The 20077-nt window shown below is 48.7% G+C and overlaps 1 protein-coding gene across 1 annotated transcript in view; it reads right to left on the bottom strand.

Moving 5' to 3' along the window:
- Positions 1-3557: 3557 nt before the first annotated feature.
- The window catches only part of nudcd1 (NudC domain containing 1), a 22056-nt gene continuing 5536 nt past the window's right edge, over positions 3558-20077 (bottom strand). Inside the window, exons 4-10 of the mRNA XM_012854045.3 lie at positions 19533-19716; positions 19145-19327; positions 16034-16241; positions 13528-13672; positions 12967-13092; positions 5454-5613; positions 3558-3973 (exon numbers count right to left, since the gene is read on the bottom strand). Of these exons, the coding sequence (XP_012709499.2) occupies positions 3684-3973; positions 5454-5613; positions 12967-13092; positions 13528-13672; positions 16034-16241; positions 19145-19327; positions 19533-19716 (1296 nt within the window). The 3' untranslated portion in view covers positions 3558-3683. The remainder of the gene's footprint in view (positions 3974-5453; positions 5614-12966; positions 13093-13527; positions 13673-16033; positions 16242-19144; positions 19328-19532; positions 19717-20077) is intronic.

Genomic DNA, 20077 nt, shown 5'->3' on the forward strand with positions numbered 1-20077 from the left:
TGAAAGAAGAATCCTGCAGAGCCGCTAAATGTGGACTGACTTTGTTTTTCTGGCAGTAATGATTAGTTTATTTCAGTTTGTGTAAAATCCAAACATAATTCATAATTTCACAGAAACAGCACATTTTCTCAGAGATTTTGTTAAAGAAACGGAGAAATCGAAGAAAGCCTCTCCATCCAGGGTTAGGCGCTCCTGTCCATCAGGAGGCTTTATTTCCTGGAGAATGAATCAATGCAGAAAGCTGCGTAATTCCTCTGCAGGAGGAAAGGTGGCAGGTCCACCTGCTGAGAGGAGCCGACTCATCCTGATGAGCTCCAATCACACAACAACTGCTTTTGTTCTCAGTGACGCTGTCAGAGCAGCAACACCTGCTGAGACGTGATTCATGATGGATTCAGATCAGAGAGACTCTGTGAGCGATAGCTTAATGAAATGCTGCGTTAATGTGAACTTTCCTTACTTCATAAAAACAGCTCCAGCCAGTCAGAAGCGTTAACTGATCCTCATCAGTGCCAGCACCGTGATGAAGGCAGCAGGTTTAACACGTCAGGATGCAAAGACACCAGACCCTCTGAAGTCCATCATCCTGCAGGAGGAGAACATCTCAGCAGCTTCCAGCCTTCCAGGACCAGAGCAGGAAGCTCAGAGAAAGGAGCAGAAACCAGGAGCTCCACCTCAGACTTTATTTCTATGGCTCCAATTCATAACACAGATCATCATGTTTCTGTGTAAAGCACTTTGAGTTGAGTTTGAATAATGCTATAAAATATTTCTGAATACTGTAAAATATAATTACAGCAAGTATGGATAACTGAGAGAAGATGGATGTAGAAAAAGATTAAGTAACAGAACTGATGCACAATTATTGTAAGATAAGTTAAGGGGCAGATAGACTGCTCAATTTGCTTGTAATGTGTTTATGAATTTAACAGTTATTCTTGAAGGAAATAAATAAATAAATAAAAAGGTTCTTTCCAAAGTCAGCTTCCATCAGTTCCTCCAGGTTGGTGAGAAAGTTTCCTCTCTAAGGAAACCCAGCAGGTTGCATCAAGTCTCTCCAAGCAGCATTCACTCCTCCTGAAAGAGCGTAGAGCCACAGTGGACAGTCGTCTGCATTGTTGATGGCTTTGCAGCAATCCCTCATACTGAGCATGCATGAAGCGACAGTGGAGAGGAAAACTCCCCTTTAACAGGGAGGAGAACCTCCAGCAGAACCAGAACCAGGCTCAGTGTGAACGCTCATCTGCCTCCACCCACTGGGGCTTAGAGAAGACAGAGCAGAGACACAGAAAGCACAGAAGCTCACATTGACCCAGGAGTACTTTCTATGTTAGAGAAGACAGAGCAGAGACACAGAAAGCTCAGAAGCTCACATTGACCCAGGAGTACTTTCTATGTTAGAGAAGACAGAGCAGAGACACAGAAAGCACAGAAGCTCACATTGACCCAGAAGTACTTTCTATGTTCTATGAGAACACTTCTGGGACAATGAGAGACCAAAGTAAGCATGACATTAATAAGCAGAACCATCCTTGGTGAAACCCAAAGAGAGCAGATCAGCACAAACACCTCACAGCAACTTTCCAGCACGGTGGATGATGGTTTGGGGTTCTGGTCCATATGAGGGACACCGTCCTACAGGTGAGGCTTGGTCCCAACTGGGCCATCAACAGAACAATGACCCCAAACAGCAGCAGGGAGCATTCTGGGGCTGAGGGTCTGGCTCAGGGCAGAGCCTGGGAGTCGAACCAGGAACCTTGCAAGCACCCTGTTCTCCATCCACTAGGCTACAACTCTCCAATAAACCTGTGATTTACTTTTTCTGAGTTTATCTGGAAGTTTGGGAGACTGCGAATAGCTTGGTTCTGCAGGATCTGGTTCTGCAGGATCTGGTTCTGCAGGATCGGGTTCTGCAGGATCCGGTTCTGTGCAGCCAGAGGCTCCAGCACCACGTGTGTCCTCTGTGTGCAGCTCTGCCTCCAAACAATGAATGGAGGCAGCAGCTAATGAAACACATCATGCTCTCTAATGTGATTCCACAGCAGTAACGGAATAAAACAGAGAGAAAGTGGATTTTATGGAGCCAAGCAGGAAAAAGCCGATTATCCAGAGTTCTGAGGCCGGAGGGAAGCTGCAGCACTGAGGTCCAGGCTGAAGTTCTGCAGCGCCACCGGGCCGCTTGTCGTTTCCTGCAGGAACCGGAGGAGATGCGCTCATGATTCTGACCTGTGATCCGCCGCTGCAGCTGAAGAAAGAGAGAATAAAAGCCTCAAAGCGGACCGCTCTCCTCTCTTTACATTAAGAGTCCATTAGTGCTTCACCTGGACCGCTCCACCGTCTCCTGCTGCAGCGCTGAGCGGCCGCTTCCACGCCGGCTCACATCTTAGAAGCAAAGCTGCCTCCACTTTGCTCCTTTAACCTGCTGTGGGGAGGAAACATGCAGGCGGACAAAGAAAAGAGAACGGCTGCACGATCGGATCCAAGATTAAGGCCGCAGCGACAGAGGCCGGACTGATGAGCAAAATGTGTTTATGGAAATTTATGGAAATGAACATTTTCTCTTTTTTCCCCACAGACAGGAGTGAAAAAAGAGCCGATCAGGAGGGATTTCCTCGGCGTTCAGCTCCTGCAAAACCTCCCCAACAGCAACAGATTTAAAACCTGCTTCCATTCCTGGTCGGTCAGTTAAAAAACTTTATTATCATTCATCATTTCAGCAACATTTTGATGCAAGGCTCCTAAAAACAGAAAAGATGAGAGCTGACGATGAGGGCCAGCCTCTGTCCCCCTGCTGATGCTCTCCATCAACGCCGGGGGGGCTGATAATGAGGCGCAGGGTGCAGAACCCCCTACAGAACCCGGGTACCATGTCCCCCGGTGCAGCCCGGCCCAGCAGCACCAGCCCCCCCCCCCATAATTTTAATGTAACTCTGGTTGAGGATCGCCTTTTCTCAGTTGCTATGGCGGCGTGACGGGGAGAGATCTCTGTTGGCGATTCGGTTGCCTGGTTGCATCCTTTGTAAAAACCTTTTCTTTGTTCTAGTGCAGCTTACGGCGCGTTCTTTATCAGTTCTAGGATTTTTTACTCTAGTTTCTAGAGAAATGGACGTTTGGGCCGGTTTTTATACAGTTTTACGTCGTGTTTGGGCAGAAAACCCAGCATGTGATCAGTCAGGGTGCTCCGGAGAGCTTTTTATTACATAAAATACATCCAGATTTTTTTTTTTATATATATATATATATATATATATATATATATATATATATATATATATATATATATATATATATATATATATAAAAATGTAATATTTTTATTAAAAAAACATCCAGATTTACTCAGATTTTCTTGCTCTGATATTAACATTTGCTTGATGACCATTTAAGACTCTTTAACTCTTTAAGGCGTGAATACTTTAACTGGGAGCTCTGGGTCCTGATCGGGTCTAACTGAGCCTAAAATAAGACGGAGTCAGGTCCAAATGTCCTCCTGAGATCTTTTAGTTTCTGAATCCCAAACATCCAGACGGAATGAATCTGTAAGGAAAAACTTTTTCTGACGTCTTTGCTGTGAGCGGATTTCTTTATTTCTGCAGCAACTTTACGTTAAAAAAAAAGATTTCACACAAGTTCCTGATGATAAATCACCTTGCTGTGCACAGAGCCACAGGAGGAGAAGGTGTCTAGTTATTGTTGACCTTCAGAACAAACAGACGGGAGGAGGTGAGGATGAAGAGCCTCTCGTTGGACGCCCTGAAGCCCAGGACCGGCGTGTCGGCGTCCAGACTGGCCACCTGCTGCTTGGCCACCTGTCCCACCTGCCGGCCCTGCTTCCTGTTGAAGAGGACGGTGTCCACCGGCGCCGGCTGGCGGTAGATGAAGGCGCGGCGCAGACACTCGCCCAGCGCCGCGTAGGAGAAGTCTGGAGCGCAGGTGGAGAACTTCTTGTCCCGCTTGGAGGCCTGGACGTAACCTGGGAGGACAGAGACGGCGTCAGGCTGAGCGCTTTAAAAAAACAACGGCGCTTCTAATCAAGGAGCGAAACGAGTTGATTAGCAATCAGTGGGCAGACGGAGGAGTTAGCATCATCAGCTGATTAGCCTGATAATAAATAAAGATTCTGTCGTTCTGCCAGAATCCATTAAACGGTTGTTTTCTGCAGAAACTCTTTAGAGCAGATTCAGTTTTTAATAAAAACACAGAGAAGCTCCTGGATGGTGAGAAAACGTTAAAACTCAAACTTCTGTTCCTGTTTTAGTTCAGTTAGGATTAAAACTATTTCTGTCTGCTAAACGCCAGAATAACCAGTTTACACCAAGATTAGCAGTAAAATAGACAATGTGGGGAAACCCAGGTGGACACACCACTTCCTGCCTGAAATAAGCCCAGAACCAGGAGAACCTGAGAGGATGGGCTCTGGTTCCTCCTCGGTCCAGTCCCCAGGTTCTACGATCATCTGCTCCAGCCTGGGAAGGTCCAGCCTGGTTCTGAGTCTCAGAGACGAGTCCTGACCCAACCTGGGCTGAAACGCCACTCAGGCAGGAAGAGGCCATTTCAGCTTGTCCTCGGGACAAAGACTCTCGTGTTTGGAGACGTGTCCTCCGTTCTAAACCGGAGCGTTTGGACACGTTGACACGGCTGGAGAACGCCATCCCTCCTGTAAGGTACGGCGGTGGCAGCATCATGCTGTGGGGCTGCTGGACCATCAGATCTCTATGTGGACATCAGACACGGACCCAGATGGACATCGTCCCTCAGCGGACCTCCACATTAGCTTCACGATGGTCCGTGTTCTGGAGGTCCATCATAAAGTCCTCGTTTAGCTGAAGAAACATCCAGAATCTTCTGAGTTTGAGGAAAGTCGATAAAGACTGTGTAAAAAAAATTGGATTATTCAGAATAATTTAGGTTCTACCTCCTGCTAGAACCTCGGTTCTTCTTGTTCCTCTAGTCTAATTCAGGCCGTCAGAAGATCAGAAAGCATTTAAATTCAGGATAAAAGTGAATTTAAATGCTTAGGAAAGCAGACTCAGCTTCAGGGAAATAAACGGAAGTAAAACTTTGTTGAAATGAGTTAATTTGTCCTTTATTTTAGCGGATAAATAATCTAATCTGACCGTGGAATTAGACTTTAACAGCTGATCTCCAGCAGCTGAAGTGCAGCACGGCTAATTATCTCATTTTAGGGTAAAAATAACAAAGAATCTTATTTAGCTGCTCATATTCTCCACTTTCAGGGCAGTTTTACTAACTTTAGTTCCCTTCCTGCAGAGAATGATCCTCAGGTCAGGATCCAGAACCTAAAGCGGCCCGCAGGTTGCGGCGGCGCCGGTTCTGTTAGCGCCGGTTCTGTTAGCGCCGGTTCTGTTGGCGCCGGTTCTGTTAGCGCCGGTTCTGTTTGCGCTGGTTCTGTTAGCGCCGGTTCTGTTAGCGCCGGTTCTGTTGCGCCTCACCCAGAGCGTTGAAGGTGGCGATGTGCTCCCACATGTCGGCGGCTCGGTCCGGTCGGGGCTGCCAGACCAGAGCGTCCACATCGTGGCGCAGACAGAGACACGGCATGGAGGACGGGTCCACCTGGACGGTGAACAGGTACTGATGGCCGCCCAGGTTCACCTGGAGGAGCAGACAGAGGTCAGAGGTCAGCCAGCAGCAGCAGAACCCGGGCTAACACGGAACCGATAACGATCAGAACCGCAGAAACGGATCAGCGCCTGATTTCTGCAGAGTTCACTAAATGCTGATAGAAACTAAAAGGTTTTTATTTCCAGAATTTCCTCCTTTGCTTCGAGTCTCTGAAGGAAAACAGGAAAAATAATAAAAATTATAGAAAAATCTAAATCTAAACGCCACTAAACCCACGAATAACATCACCAGAACCAGAACCAGGCTGTTGATAAGCAATTTATTTCATTAAGAGTTCAACCAAACTTAGATTGTTCTGATAAACAATTCAGAATGTCGACAGCAGAACCGACCGGCTGGCTGGTTCTACAGAACCATTCAACTGTAGGTGGCGTAACAGGAAACCAGCAGACCCAACTGGATCAGAACATCAGGAGAACCCGTTCAGAGTGAAAAGGGTGGCGAGGGAGAACCCAAATGAAACCAGAACCAGGAAGATGAGAAAGAAAGCCAGCAGGTTCTGTCCCGCCACAGGGTGGAACGCAGAACCTGCGGTTCTGGATCAGACAAACGAGATGAGCTGAAGCGGGTCGAGCAGCAATTCATGGACTGATGACGGCAACATTGTTCCCTCTGGGTCCAGAGGTTCTTCTGGGTCCAGAGGTTCTTCTGGGTCCGGTACACTGTGAGGTTCTGCGGCTCAGGCATGGTGGTATCGGGCTGCTTCTCATTGGGTTCTGTTTGGATATGAAGAACCTCTGAACACGTGAAGAGGTTCTAGCTGAAGGGGACCGGCTCCGTCGTGGACCTCAAACATTTCTGAGGTTCCACCAAGAACAGCAGAGAACGCGTGGAACGTAGTCCTCCTGGCCTGCAGAACCTGCCCACAGAACCGGGAGAACAAGCAGGTCCGACTGGCGGCCGCATCTCTCGGGTCGATCAGGAACCGGCGGACTGGACCGGACCCTGCAATGCATCATGGGCCGTTTTATCTCCATGCTGGGAATTAATATCGATCTCCGTTAGCGGCTCACAGATCAATACGGACCCGTCCAGAACCAATCAGGCAGAACCAATCAGGCCGGCCCAGACGGATGGCAGCATCTGACATTTATGGTCCAGATGTTTACTCTCTGAGGAAGAGGAGGAGGAGGAGGAAGACGACGGTACCGCCACCTTCATCGTTCAGAAAGTCCAAATATGAACACGTGGAGATCAGAGCCATCTGGACCTGGGCAGCACCGACCCGTCCCTTCATGACCCGTTAGGGTGTCTCATATGTCAGCGGGCGTTAGCAGCTTAGCATCAGAACCGCTCCAACAGAACCAGGCTGGTCCATTTTATCCTCAGATAAAAACTTTAACGCTTTTATCAGTAAACCCATCAGAGTTCTGGTTCTCCTGCTGCGTTCTGAGATCGGACCAGAGGTCTAGACACGGGTCCAAAGTGTCAGGGTTCTGATCATGGAGGAGCTGGTCCGGTCCTGTGAGTCGGATCAAGATCCAAATTGTTCCGGTAGCAGAAGAACCGGATGATCTCAGCACATCTGCTCCTCTTTAGAGCCATCAGGGAAGTTTAAGCAAATAAAAAAATTAGAAACAATAAAATCTGCGTTTATTGTATTTTCTCAGAAACGGACAGAATCTTTTATTATTTTCCTCTACAGCAGGGGTCACCAACCTGTGGCCCGCGGGCACCAAGTGGCCCCTGAGGACCACATGTGGGGCCAGGAGGCTGTTCAGAGAACCGCTTCTAAAACTTTATTTTATTCTGTTACTTCCTGTTTGTTCACATTTGCATTTATATAGATCTAAAAATAACAATAATCTATAAGAAAGCATGAAAAATGCGTTTTACGTAAAGTTAAGGCGACTCTTCCAGGTCAAAGGTCCAGTCTGGGTTCTGCCGGACGGTTCCGGCGCCTGAGGGGACCCGGTGCGGTCCGGCCCGAGTTTTATTCTGTTTAGGTTCTGTTTGGCGGCAGAGTCAACAGAATCAAGTGGTTCCGTCCCAGATGGTCGGTATTATGATTAGTCTGTTTAACATCGGTCTTTGTGGCGGACGGCGTCCCAGAATTCCCGGAGGCCCGTCTGAGCGGCGCCGTTCATCACGCTGGCGGCCCACGCTGGACGTCATGCCGGGCTGTAATTCTGCTGCGGCGCCGTTTGTTTGGGAAGACGTGGCGGTTCTGATCCGCCATGCCGTGCAGATCCATCATCGCCACATCAGACAGGAGAACCGGGCCATCAAGAACCTCCCGGGTCATCAACAGAACCTGGAACCGATGCTGATGTCATTACGTTCCCGTCCAGGTTCCATTGATCCGTTTACCTGCTGCTGATTAATCTGTGGAACAAGTTTCTCTTTAAAAGCTTAAATTAGATTTTTCTCCTCAACCCAAAGAGAAGAAATCCATTTAATCAACGAGGCGTTCCGGACGGCGCCGTAAAGATCCGGGGAACCGGTCCCAGCAGCTGTAAATAACCCGCTGGAGATGGGTTTTCTGGTTCTGAAGCTTCAGATAAACGGAGGATAAAATAAAACGGTCCGTTCCAGAACCCTCTGAGCGGTTCCTTTGGTACCGTAACATCTGGACCCACCTCTGGCGTTGGAGGAGATCTTCTATAGTTCATGGTTCTGAAATGTGTTTATTCTGTAGAACAGGACAAAATAAATCTGGTTCTTCTGAAGGAAAATGTTTCCTTTAGATCAGGGGTGTCAAACATACGGCCCGCGGGCTGGATCCGGCCCACCGAACAATTTAGTCCGGCCCTGTGGCTAAATGCATTATCATTATAAAAAAAACAAAAATAAAATATTTTTTTTTTCTTTCCAGTGTCCTGTCTGGCAATGTGGCAATAAGATGCCACAAAGAGCTCATCAGATTTGACTTTCACAAGTGGACAAGATAAAAGGAAGAGAATGATAAAACAATTATTGAAAAAAACATGTACTTTGTTTAATTGAAAATATGCAGTTCCTATATTGTCCAGGAGGGGCGCTGTGTTTTAATTAGCAGATTAAGCTTCAGGTGTGGAAAAATTTAAATTATTTCTTAATTTTTATCTGTTTGATGTATTTTGTCATGCAGAACAATGTTTTTAAGTTCCAAAAAATGTGAATAAATGTTTTTCAACATTGTACAATCACTGTGATCAGTTCTTATGCATAATGCACAAGTAAATGTTTAACTGAATAAAAGTATTGTTGAAATTGCACATACTTTTCTTAAAAACGCTGAGGTTATTCATAAATATTGTGTAAAAGTGAAATTAACTTAATATAAAAATCAACAACAAGTCCACATTCATTAGTTCTATTTAATCTTGCAATGAGTTTACTCGTGTGGCCCTCTTGAGATCAGATTAAGCTGAATGCGGCCCCTAAACCAAAATGAGTTTGACACCCCTGCTTTAAATAAATTAGACCCGAGTCAGAGAACCGAGGAGAGCTGGTGCTGGCAGCGCCGCGGTTCTGCTGGACCGGACCCGGTAAAAAAGCCCAGAGAGGATGATGAGATATAAATAGAGCCGAAGAGACACAATTACTAACTGGAGGAGAAATTTAAACACGCCGGTTCTGTGACTCTGAGCGGTTCTGACCCACTTTAGTGTTTCTGAGCGGTGAGCTGTGATTGGCTCCTGATGGATGATGAAGACTTCCTGCCACAGGATGAAGAACCTTTAACGCGCAGCCAGGGAGCGTTACTTATCGTCTGGTTCTGGTACTTTTACATTCTGGACCCAGTTTGGGAAGCACAGGTCCAGTCTGGTCCGGATGCATCGTTTAAATTTAGTTTAATTCATCTTAAAATCACGGTGGTAATAATTCTAAGTCCCGGTTAATTTATTCAGGATTTTCTGCTTTATATCCACGTCTTCCATGTTTCCATTTAAACATTTAAATCTAAGATGAATATAATAATTCTCCAAACTTTTCTTAGGAACCCGGAGAACCCGAAGGAGAACCAGAACATCTGAACTCCTCTGAAACGAGTCAAACCTGCTGAGTGTGCAGAATCAGCGGAGAAAAGCCAGATTTTTCTCTCCGCCGCAGCGTTCAGGCGTCTGAAGCCAGAGGCTGGTCTTAGAAAGCAGAACCACAGAGGTTCTGCCTGGAACGCCGGATCAGAACCTCTGTCATCGTGTATTTACGTTCTCTCAGCGCCGGAACCAAATGTTTAATTTCACTGTGAAGGAACCATCTGCTCTCTGATGATGAATCAAAAGAACGTGAATAGAAAGGCCTCAGTGCAGAAACCCGGGTTCTGCTGGCAGAACCACGCAGAACCCGGCCGGCTCCTCGGTCACACCTTCACGCTCAGAACCAGGTGAATCTTCTGTCAGGCCGTCACTAACAGACTCTACCATTCTGGATTTCACACATCAGCGCCTGTCAGAGCCGGTCTCAGAACCTCAGCAGGTCCGATTCAGCACCAGCGGCTCAGAAACGGGTTCTGGAGGGACAGAACCGGGTTTCTGCCCGACTCGCTCCAATACTGGCAGAAGAACCTTGGTCGACTCTTCTTCCCAACATGGGTTCTGTTCACGGAGGATTCTACCCAGAGCAGAAACTGGCACCTTACTGTGGTTCTGATGAGGTCCAGTTAATCAGAACCTGCTGAGTCATCTGTAACGACAGCTTGATGGTTTTCATCATAAATGGAAAACAAAAACAATCAGAGACGCCAAAACCTTTAAAATTATTTCAGAAATATTGTCCCAGATGTTCAGGGATGACGCAGAGCCGCCCCCTCAGCCGGGACCAGAGCGCCTCGTTATCAGCGGCCATGACGGCGGGGGGGGGCTGGCCCTGATGATGATGATGATGATGATGATGATGGGGGGGGGGGGGCAGCACCGCCGCCTCAGCACCCAGAGACGGCAGCGGCCTCCAAACGCAGGCAGAGCCACAATGATCGGGCCGAGGCTTCGGGAGATAAATGGAGGGAGCAGCGCTAAAGGACAGGCATTCACTCAGAGCCCTTCATAATATTTACTTATTATCAGCCTTTATTTACGCGATGAAAGGCTTCAGCTGGGAGGTTTTATTCTGGGGGATTACTCACCATAAACAGAAACCGTTCTGCACAAAAGAAGCACAGAAGGTGAAGCAGAACACCGACGTTCAGGACTGAAAGGAGCTTTTCTCAGCAGAGGCTGCAGGGAAGCAGCTTCAGCAGCAGAACGCTCTGCAGAACGTTTATGTTTGTTTAAGGAGCCGCTTCACACGCAGCACCTCGTTATCAAGGAAGTCCTTAGAACATTCACACAATAATAAATAATAATAATAATAAAATGAAACACAGACGCCGACACCTACTCAATGCTCCCCCAGCCAACATGAACATATATATTCACAGTGAATTATATGGAGTGAAATTTCCGCCATTGTTGTTGCAAAGAACACGTTTTGTAAATGGAAGCTTGAAAAAAACTGCAATGCAGAAATTAAACTTTGAAAAACTTCTTAATCAAAAAAGGTTTTGAGAATAACTTTTACGTTTTCTCAAATTTTATTTTTTCAAAAAACATTTTTTTTAACAGATTTTATATTTAAAATTTGTATTAGGGCTGGACAATATAGAAAAAAAAACATATTGATAAAATAGAAATCATATTGATCGATAATTAATAGTTATCAACAAACTCAATACATAGATTTTAAGTGCAGCTCTGACCATTATATGCTGTTGCTTAGCAACCTATTTTTAGATACAGAACAACAAACCCTGAATTCAAACTGAATCCTTTATTCAACCAACTTTTTTACCAAAACTGCAGGTTTTTACAAAACTAAAAGAACACGTGCTCTCTGAACTCTAAAGGGGGCGGAGCTTGGTTCCTGGGTCTGCGCTGTGATTGGCTGGGAGGATGTAATGATGTAGTATTAACCTACATGATAGAATGCTAAAGGAAGGAAAACTTTGTAAATAGTTATTGAATATCGTCCGGCTGTAATTTTTATTTTTTTTTTATTTTTTTTTCAGATTGAGTTTTATGAATTGCATTCTTCTCAAATTGCGTTTTTGCAAATCAAATAATTTTCTCTCCTGTGGGCTTTCCTCCGGGGTGAAGATGCATTTCTATTGGTCAGCATGGACATTAGCAACATTTTCATTGGTCAATGTGCGCCTGGAGAGAAAACACAGTTTAAAGACAATGCATTTCATAAAACTCAATCTGAAAGAGAAATTAGAAAAAATAAAATTTGTGTTTTTTGTTGAATAAAACTAAATCTGAGAAAACAGTTATACTCAAAACTTTTTTTGACTAAGTTGATTTTTTGTTTAAGAAGTTTTTCAAAGTTTAACTTCTGGGTTGCATTTTTTTTAATTTCCATTTATAAAACTTGTTCTTTGCAACAATAATGCCACAAAATTCACTCCATAGCTTCCAGGCGAAGGGTCCATGGGAAGGAGGTTATTCCTCCTTCCCTTCATCTGATTGGTTCTTCCAATCTCATCGAGCTTTAAACTGGAATAAATCGTGACCAATTTCTTTCCTAATTCTTGATAAAAAATTATCAATATTCCTCAGGCTACACTGAGAACTGAAAGGATTTAGGAAATGTTATTAGAATATAGCAGCTGTAGGTTTATTGCCATCTGATGATGATTGTGTCATTAGTAGATTTAAGGAGAGTTTAATAATTTATGCTCAATGAAATATTTAATTTTTCTAATATTTTTGGTATGCTATAAATAACTGAGATAGCCTCCTTTTATGGTTTATTTTGGACACATAAAATAATAAAATATGAGTTTAACAGAGTCGGGTAATAACCCAGACTGCCTGGTTCTGTCGGGATGGGAAACTAAGGTCCAGTCCAGAAGGACAGCTGGACCAACCCTGGTAGGTTCACCTATATGTTGGTTTTAATTCATCGCTGTTAACGAGATTGTGATCGTTACCAGACGACTTATCTGCCCATCGCTTCATCAGGAACTCTCCATTTAGTGGATCTTTAAAAAGGAGTTTTTCTTTCTGAAATGAATTATAAAAACTACTGAACCTTTTTTCTGGTATTCTACGTTTTTGAGCTGTAGCACTTGAGGTTTCCCAGCAGAAGGCTCGCCTTCTTCCCACAATGCACCTTGGCGCCTTGTGTGAATCTGTGTGGCTGTGGTTATTCAGGCCAGCAGGATGAGGGGGGGGGGGGGCTTTGTCTCCGCCTTCAAGGAGCTTTCTTTCAGGTCAAGCACCTTGTTGCTGCGGCGCTGCCAGCGGACGGCCCGGCTCTGCTGGGGTGTCAGGGAGGCAGCGAAGGGCTTTAAGGCCAGGACAGGTGAGGACGGGTGAGGACGGGGGGGGGACAGGTGGGACCCGGTTCAGCGGTACTCACCACTTGAGTCGGCCTGAGAGACTCGCCGTCGAAGTACGTGAGACTGAAGCTGTCTTCTGGGAACCCATCGCAGTCCTCCAGCTCCTGGGAGTTACAGGCGGGTTTGTCCCTGTCGGGGTTTCCGTTCTGGACACAAAGGAGAGCAGAGAGTGAGAGAGTGAGCAGAGAGAGAGAGCAGAGAGAGAGTAGAGAGAGAGAGAGAGAGAGAGCAGAGAGAGAGCAGAGAGTGAGCAGAGAGTGAGCAGAGAGTGAGCAGAGAGAGAGCAGAGAGTGAGCAGAGAGTGAGTAGAGAGTGAGCAGCGAGGCCGCGGCGCGCCTGCTTAGCATCTATTAGCATCTGAAAGGCCTGGAGTGGGCCTGCATGCTGCCACTGGAGGAGGAAGAGGAGGAAGAGGAGGAAGAGGAGGAAGACACCGCTTCCTGCATATGGATGATCTGAGGGAGCGTTAGCATGGTGACAGCCCAGCTGGTCTCAGAACCACGGCGCTGGTCCACTCTGACCGCGTGGACCTGGGTTCTACAGGGAGCGGATCCACAGAAGCAGCTTCAGTCTGGACTCACCTGCTCCTCAGAGGTCAGGTGGGTCAGTCTGTCATGGAGGAGCGCCCCCTGCTGGTCGCTCATCACAAACTCTCCTCTGCGGTTCCCCAGGACCAGCTCCGGCCACATGGGTCCCTCACGGCGCTTCTGCAGGGTCACCTCCAGGCTGGGGGGGGGGGGGGAGACACGTTAGCATGGAGGGGGGGGGACACGTTAGCATGGGGGGGGGGGGGGACACGTTAGCATGGGGGGGGGGGGGGAACACACGTTAGCAAAGTGTCACAATCAGCACAGCAGAGTAAGAGTCCAACATTCACACCGGGTCCAGAACACGTTCTGTGGTCTGGGGGTGGAACCATGATGGTGGATCTCATGCAGCCTGCAGGAACCAGAACACGCTCCACCAGCCTGAACGTTCCTCAGGCAGCGACCAGGAGAACCTCTGGGAACCACAGAACCGCAGAGGGCTTCGTGGAACGGGTCTGGACCCAGGCTGCTGCTGGAGGAACGAACCGGGCTTCTCCAGCTGGTTCTGGTGTGGTTGTTCAGGACCCTGAGGTTCTGGAGAACTCCAGACGGGCTCTTCCTCTGGAGGAGAGTCTGGTGCTGATGACCTGGACCGGCCCGCAGAGTCCAGACCCGACCCAACAGAACCTCTTTGGGCTGGATTATAGCGGAGACTGAGAACCGGGCCTTCTGGTCCAACATCCAGAACCTTGTGGTTCTGATCCAGCTCCACCGAGGAACATCACGATACCGGACCTGGAGGACTCGGTTCTCCTGGTGGTCCAGACAGAGACCAGAACCAGTTGCAACAGAGGAAACTGAATTAACTTCAACATCTAGTCATGGATGTGCTGCTGCAGAAAAGTTCTGGTCCGACCCAACTCGGCAGATCCAGGGAGGCGAGGACACAATAACACGCTGTCAGTTATGTAAGCTGTCATCAGCGCCAGAACGCCTCCGTTCACTGCAGCGTGGGTCCAAACCCACAGCAGAACCAGCAAACTGCGCCGCAAATGTGGACAAAAAACAGAACCAGACCAGAACCAGACCCAGAACAGAACCAGAACCAGAACAGAACCAAAGGAGACAAACATCTCCACTGTTGGACCTGGGGGGCCTGATAACCGGCCCGGTTCTGGACACACCGGACCCGGCAGACGTGACATCCTGATGTGTTCAGCGTCACTTCAGCCCAGAGCAGAGACGAGGAAAACGGATCAGAACACAGAACACAGCTAATTGGGTCATTTCTGTCCTTTCTGGACCCAGAAGGGACTCTTCCTCCTCCATCATCATCATCATCATCATCATCATCATCATCATCATCAGCCCTGCGGGTCATCAGGGACAAAAAGATAAAAGGATTTGCAGAGAAATCAAAGGAGCGGGAAGCAGAAGGATGAGTCGACCCGTAACGGCGGAACCAACAGAACCACGGCCAGCGCCTCAGAACCAGAGGAAGGACCGGTGCTGAACATGCAGCGCTAGAACCCGCCGTCTGGGAACGTTCCGTTAGAACCACACCTGGTTCTGTTGGAGGAAATGATGCTGGAGAAGAAACGGCGCGCAGGAGGCGGGATGTCCCTGAACGCCTCATCCAGCATTTTAACCAGAAACCAGAGAAACCAGAACGCCTGGGACCCGCTGCACATCAGCAACCGCTGCACATCAGCAACCGCTGCAAACCAGCAACCGCTGCACATCAGCAACCGCTGCACATCAGCAACCGCTGCACATCAGCAACCGCTGCAAACCAGCAACCGCTACAAACCAGCAACCGCTGCACATCAGCAACCGCTGCACATCAGCAACCGCTGCACATCAGCAACCGCTGCAAACCAGCAACCGCTACAAACCAGCAACCGCTGCACATCAGCAACCGCTGCACATCAGCAACCGCTGCAAACCAGCAACCGCTGCACATCAGCAACCGCTGCACATCAGCAACCGCTGCACATCAGCAACCGCTGCACATCAGCAACCGCTGCAAACCAGCAACCGCTGCACATCAGCAACCGCTGCACATCAGCAACCGCTGCACATCAGCAACCGCTGCAAACCAGCAACCGCTACAAACCAGCAACCGCTGCACATCAGCAACCGCTGCACATCAGCAACCGCTGCACATCAGCAACCGCTGCACATCAGCAACCGCTGCACATCAGCAACCGCTGCAAACCAGCAACCGCTACAAACCAGCAACCGCTGCACATCAGCAACCGCTGCACATCAGCAACCGCTGCACATCAGCAACCGCTGCACATCAGCAACCGCTGCACTGGATTGGCTCCTTCACTCCCACACGTAACTGGAGCTGGAGGGAAATTATCTCAATCCTGCAGAGTTTCTGATAACCTGGAGCATCCCCCCTCCCCAACCTGTTGCTAATAGCTGTGGATGATAACAGACGAGGGGAAATAAGCAGGTTAGCTGTTTGCAGGTTCCTGGCATTAATGCTTTCTGCCAGTTTCCAGCAGAAGGTGTGACGTCTAGGAAGGAACCAGGTTAACGTGCTTCACACCTCTTGTGGTTCCGGATGACCCAGGCGCTGGCATCCGGGTCCACGGAGGCGTACAGCTGGCCCTCCAGCAGCGGCGGGACGCCACGCACGCCTACGCTGACCGTGTCCGCCGTCAGCCGGAAGCTGACGTCCTCCTTGGCCACGCCCTCTGGGAGGCGGACGCAGACGGTGACGTCCTCCGCCGTCTGCTGCCAGAAGTAGAGCGGATCTGGAAGCAGAGCAGAACCTGCTGACGCCGGCGCCGGTCCAGTCACAGTAAACAGGAAGTGGAGCAAAGTTCTGGTGGCACCAAAATAACCTAACCACTAATTAACAGGAAAAGAATCAGACGGGTTCTGGACTAATAATCTAACAGTACGATACGTTTTATTACCGTTTTCATGCTATTTAAAGTCATTTAGTCATGAAATGTATTCATTTATATTTCATAGTTTAACAACGTAAAGATTTAATGTCTAATAGTTTGCAAATTTATGAAAATATGAGACATTTAATGTTTTTAGACGCCAACAAACGGCTGAGGCGACTTATTGAATCGGGATGCTTTCTAGACGCCTCACTTGGAGGAGTCCGCGGGTCAGAACCAGAACCTGTTGTTGGTCCATTCTGGACCTGAGATTAGCCCTCTGGTACCAGAACATTTTATCTGCCTGTAAGTAACTTGGTTCTGCCGTTGTTCCCCCTCCGGTGGGAGAATGTTCTGATCCGTTTTACTGCCGGTGTTCCACCAAACTCTGCGCATTCATCCCATCAGAACCTTCGAGGCGAGCAGCTCCAGGCAGGTCCGGTCCAGCTGTGGTGAAATCATGAAACTGTTTGGTTGTTATTTGGACCTGAGCTGTTTTGGACCTCATGGTTCCAGCAGGAACCCGGTTCTGCTAACATTCCTGCCTGCAGGGGAGGACAGCTGAGGGTTCTGGACCCTAAAAGCAGGAATTTCACGTTCCTGGCACTAAAGCAGCGATCCAGGATGCGGTGTGGGAAGATCGGGCCGAGCGTTCCGACCCGGTTGATGATTACAGCCAACGTGTGCAGAGCATCACCAGCGGCCCATATGTAACAGAACCTGATCCGGGCCAAGAAGACTAAGGAGAGCTGGACGTTAGATTGGGTCCAGAGCGTGATTGTGCTGCAGATTCAGAGGAACGTTGGCCGTTAGAGGGAGAAACTTTGGTAAAATTAAATCTGAGCTCAAGAAAAGAAGGTTTAGTTTTTATGTAAAGCAGAGCTAATAACTGAGAAATCTGTTCCCTACTGCGGACCACAGCGCCACCTGTTGGCCATCAGTCTACTCCACACTGCGGTCCGGTACCGGTCCAGTACCGGTCCAGTACCAGGCCTCCTCTTGGAGCTCCTGGGTGAAATCAGAGGAGTTCAGGTCGATTTAAACTGAACACATGTGACTGATGCATATTCAGTGTTTTCCCTCATGATGTGCAGCTCGGCTTCAACAGAACCGGCCGGCAACACGATGAACGACATGGAAAAGAAGATTTAGGTACCTTCATCTCAGTTTATATCATTTATAAAATGCTTTAAAACACTCTAACCAGGAGACCAACCAGCACCAGCTGCACCTCCTCTCCTGTCTCCTCACTTTTGTTCTCCTTCTGTTAATAACCTGGATGTTAAATCTGACCCCCAGCTCTCCTCCTACATCACATCACCTCCATTTATAAAAAAAAAAAAAAATCACATTTCTCTGTCACAAACCTCCTCCCTACCACAGGAGAAGCTCGTCTCCTCCAGGTGTGACTACTGAAGACGCAGCGACACCAGAACATCCTCCGCCCATCTTTCTCTATGTACATATTTATTCTTTCATGTTTTAATGAGCCTTTCATTGATATTTGTTGTTTTAATCTGTCTCCCTCTGTAGCACTTTGAGGTTTGGTATCAAACATAATTTTTTATTATTATTATTATTATTATTATTATTATTAGGGAGGGATCAGGGGTTTAGTAAAGTCCTGTTTAGTAAAGCAGGGATTAACACAACTCAGGCCCAGACTTAAGACATTTATCTTTCTCTCCCTTTTATCTCCTCTTTCTTTCACCTGTCCATATAACATGAAATACTCTCTGCATAAATAATAAAACTGTTTACGTGTATGAATAAAGCAGAGCACTATGGTGAAAGCAGTGAGGCTCCACTTGTGAAAGTAAAACCTGTTAAGATAACAATTCTAAATGCTGCGCTGCCACACAGGACACCATAAAATAATTATTATGTAAAAATGGACGTATTAATATTCTATCAATAAAGAGGAATGGAGTCCCAGAACATGCAGCCTGATTATGGGACTCAGGAACGGCCTAGTCAAAGTCCAGACCTGAATTTCCCACTGAGAATGGTTCCCAGGCGTAGAAACTGATGTTCTCAGACGTTCTCCGGCCTAACTGACTGAGCTGGAGATGCTTTAAGAGCAGATTTCAGTCTGTGGATGTCAGAGAACCTGCAGCCAGAACTCTGGTTCTACAGAAGCTGATGTTCTCAGACGTTCTACAGAGTTCTGACCCGGCGGGCTGAATATTGTTGCTCTGCCAGATAAAATCCCAACAAAACGTTTGAGGCTGAAAGTTCTCATTGATGAACCACGGTGACGTTCTTAAAGACCCCGCCTGGGATGGGCGGGTCTGGCGGCGCCCCACCTGTCGGCTCCACCCACCTGTCGGCTCCACCCACTTGTCAGCTCCACCCACCTATCTGCTCCACCCACCTGTCTGCTCCACCCACCTATCTGCTCCACCCACCTGTCGGCTCCACCCACCTGTCGGCTCCACCCACCTGTCGGCTCCACCCACTTGTCGGCTCCACCCACCTGTTTCCTCCACCCACCTATCTGCTCCACCCACTTGTCGGCTCCACCCACCTATCTGCTCCACCCACCTATCTGCTCCACCCACCTGTCGGCTCCACCCACCTATCTGCTCCACCCACCTGTCGGCCCCACCCAACTGTCGGCTCCACCCACCTGTCGGCCCCACCCACCTGTCGGCTCCACCCACCTGTCGGCCCCACCCACCTGTCCGCCCCCCCCACCTGTCCGCTCCACCCACCTGTCGGCCCCACCCACCTGTCAGCTCCACCCACCTGTCGGCTCCACCCACCTGTCGGCTCCACCTCTGCGGGCGGCGGCTGCTCCACCGGACGGCCGTCCACCTGCGTGAAGACGAAGGGCTTCTCTGAGGCCACCATCAGGCCCCGCCCACACGGCTCCACGGCGGCGTAATCAGGCACCGACTTCCCTCTGAGCACCCTCCTCTTCCTCACCTCGAACTTCTTCTCGGTACCTGCCAGAGGAGACCAGAGGCTGCCGTGAGGCGGAACGTCTCTGCGGTTCTCCAGGAACGTTCTAAAGGTTCTAAAGCGTTAGATTTAAAAGATTCGTCCTCTGCTGCCTTTAACATCTGATCCATGAAGCGGCGCTGATCTCCTCCTCAGTAAATGCCAGCAGTTCTAATGAGAACCCTACGGAGAACCTCCTGCTCCACCCACCGGTTCCGGCGGCGCCGCCCACGGTGACCCACTCCAGCGTCACGGAGTAGCCGCTGCCCTCGCTCTCCTGCGCCTCCTTCTGGACGCGCAGCAGCAGCAGCTCCACGGCGTGGACGCCCGCCTGGACGTGTGCGGCGCTGTGCAGAACCGTGAAGGGTTCTCCCAGGTTCTCGCTGAACAGAACCTGCAGAGAGCGCAACATCCGGTTAATCAAACCCGGAGAACGGAACCAAGCTTTGGCCCAAACGGGCCGGCGCTGGAGATGCTGCCTGGTGGTCGGAACACGGCGCTGCCACCAACTGGGTCCGGGTTCCAACCATCCAGCCGCAGGTGGACTAGAAGAACCCGGAGAACCCAGAGAGAACATGGCGCTGCCAACACCGTGCTCCACGGCCGGTACCGAGGTCTTTGAGGCCTCCAAATCAAACCGGACCCGGTTTGGACTGATGCAGGTTCAGCCCAGCATGGAGCGGTCCATTCTGGTTCTTCTTGGTTCTCCTTCAGAACCACCTCAGCCCAGATGTTAAACCGGGTGGACCGGAGGC

Source organism: Fundulus heteroclitus, chromosome 13 (genome assembly GCF_011125445.2).
Source record: "Fundulus heteroclitus isolate FHET01 chromosome 13, MU-UCD_Fhet_4.1, whole genome shotgun sequence".
In the NCBI taxonomy this organism is placed as follows: Eukaryota; Metazoa; Chordata; class Actinopteri; order Cyprinodontiformes; family Fundulidae; genus Fundulus; species Fundulus heteroclitus.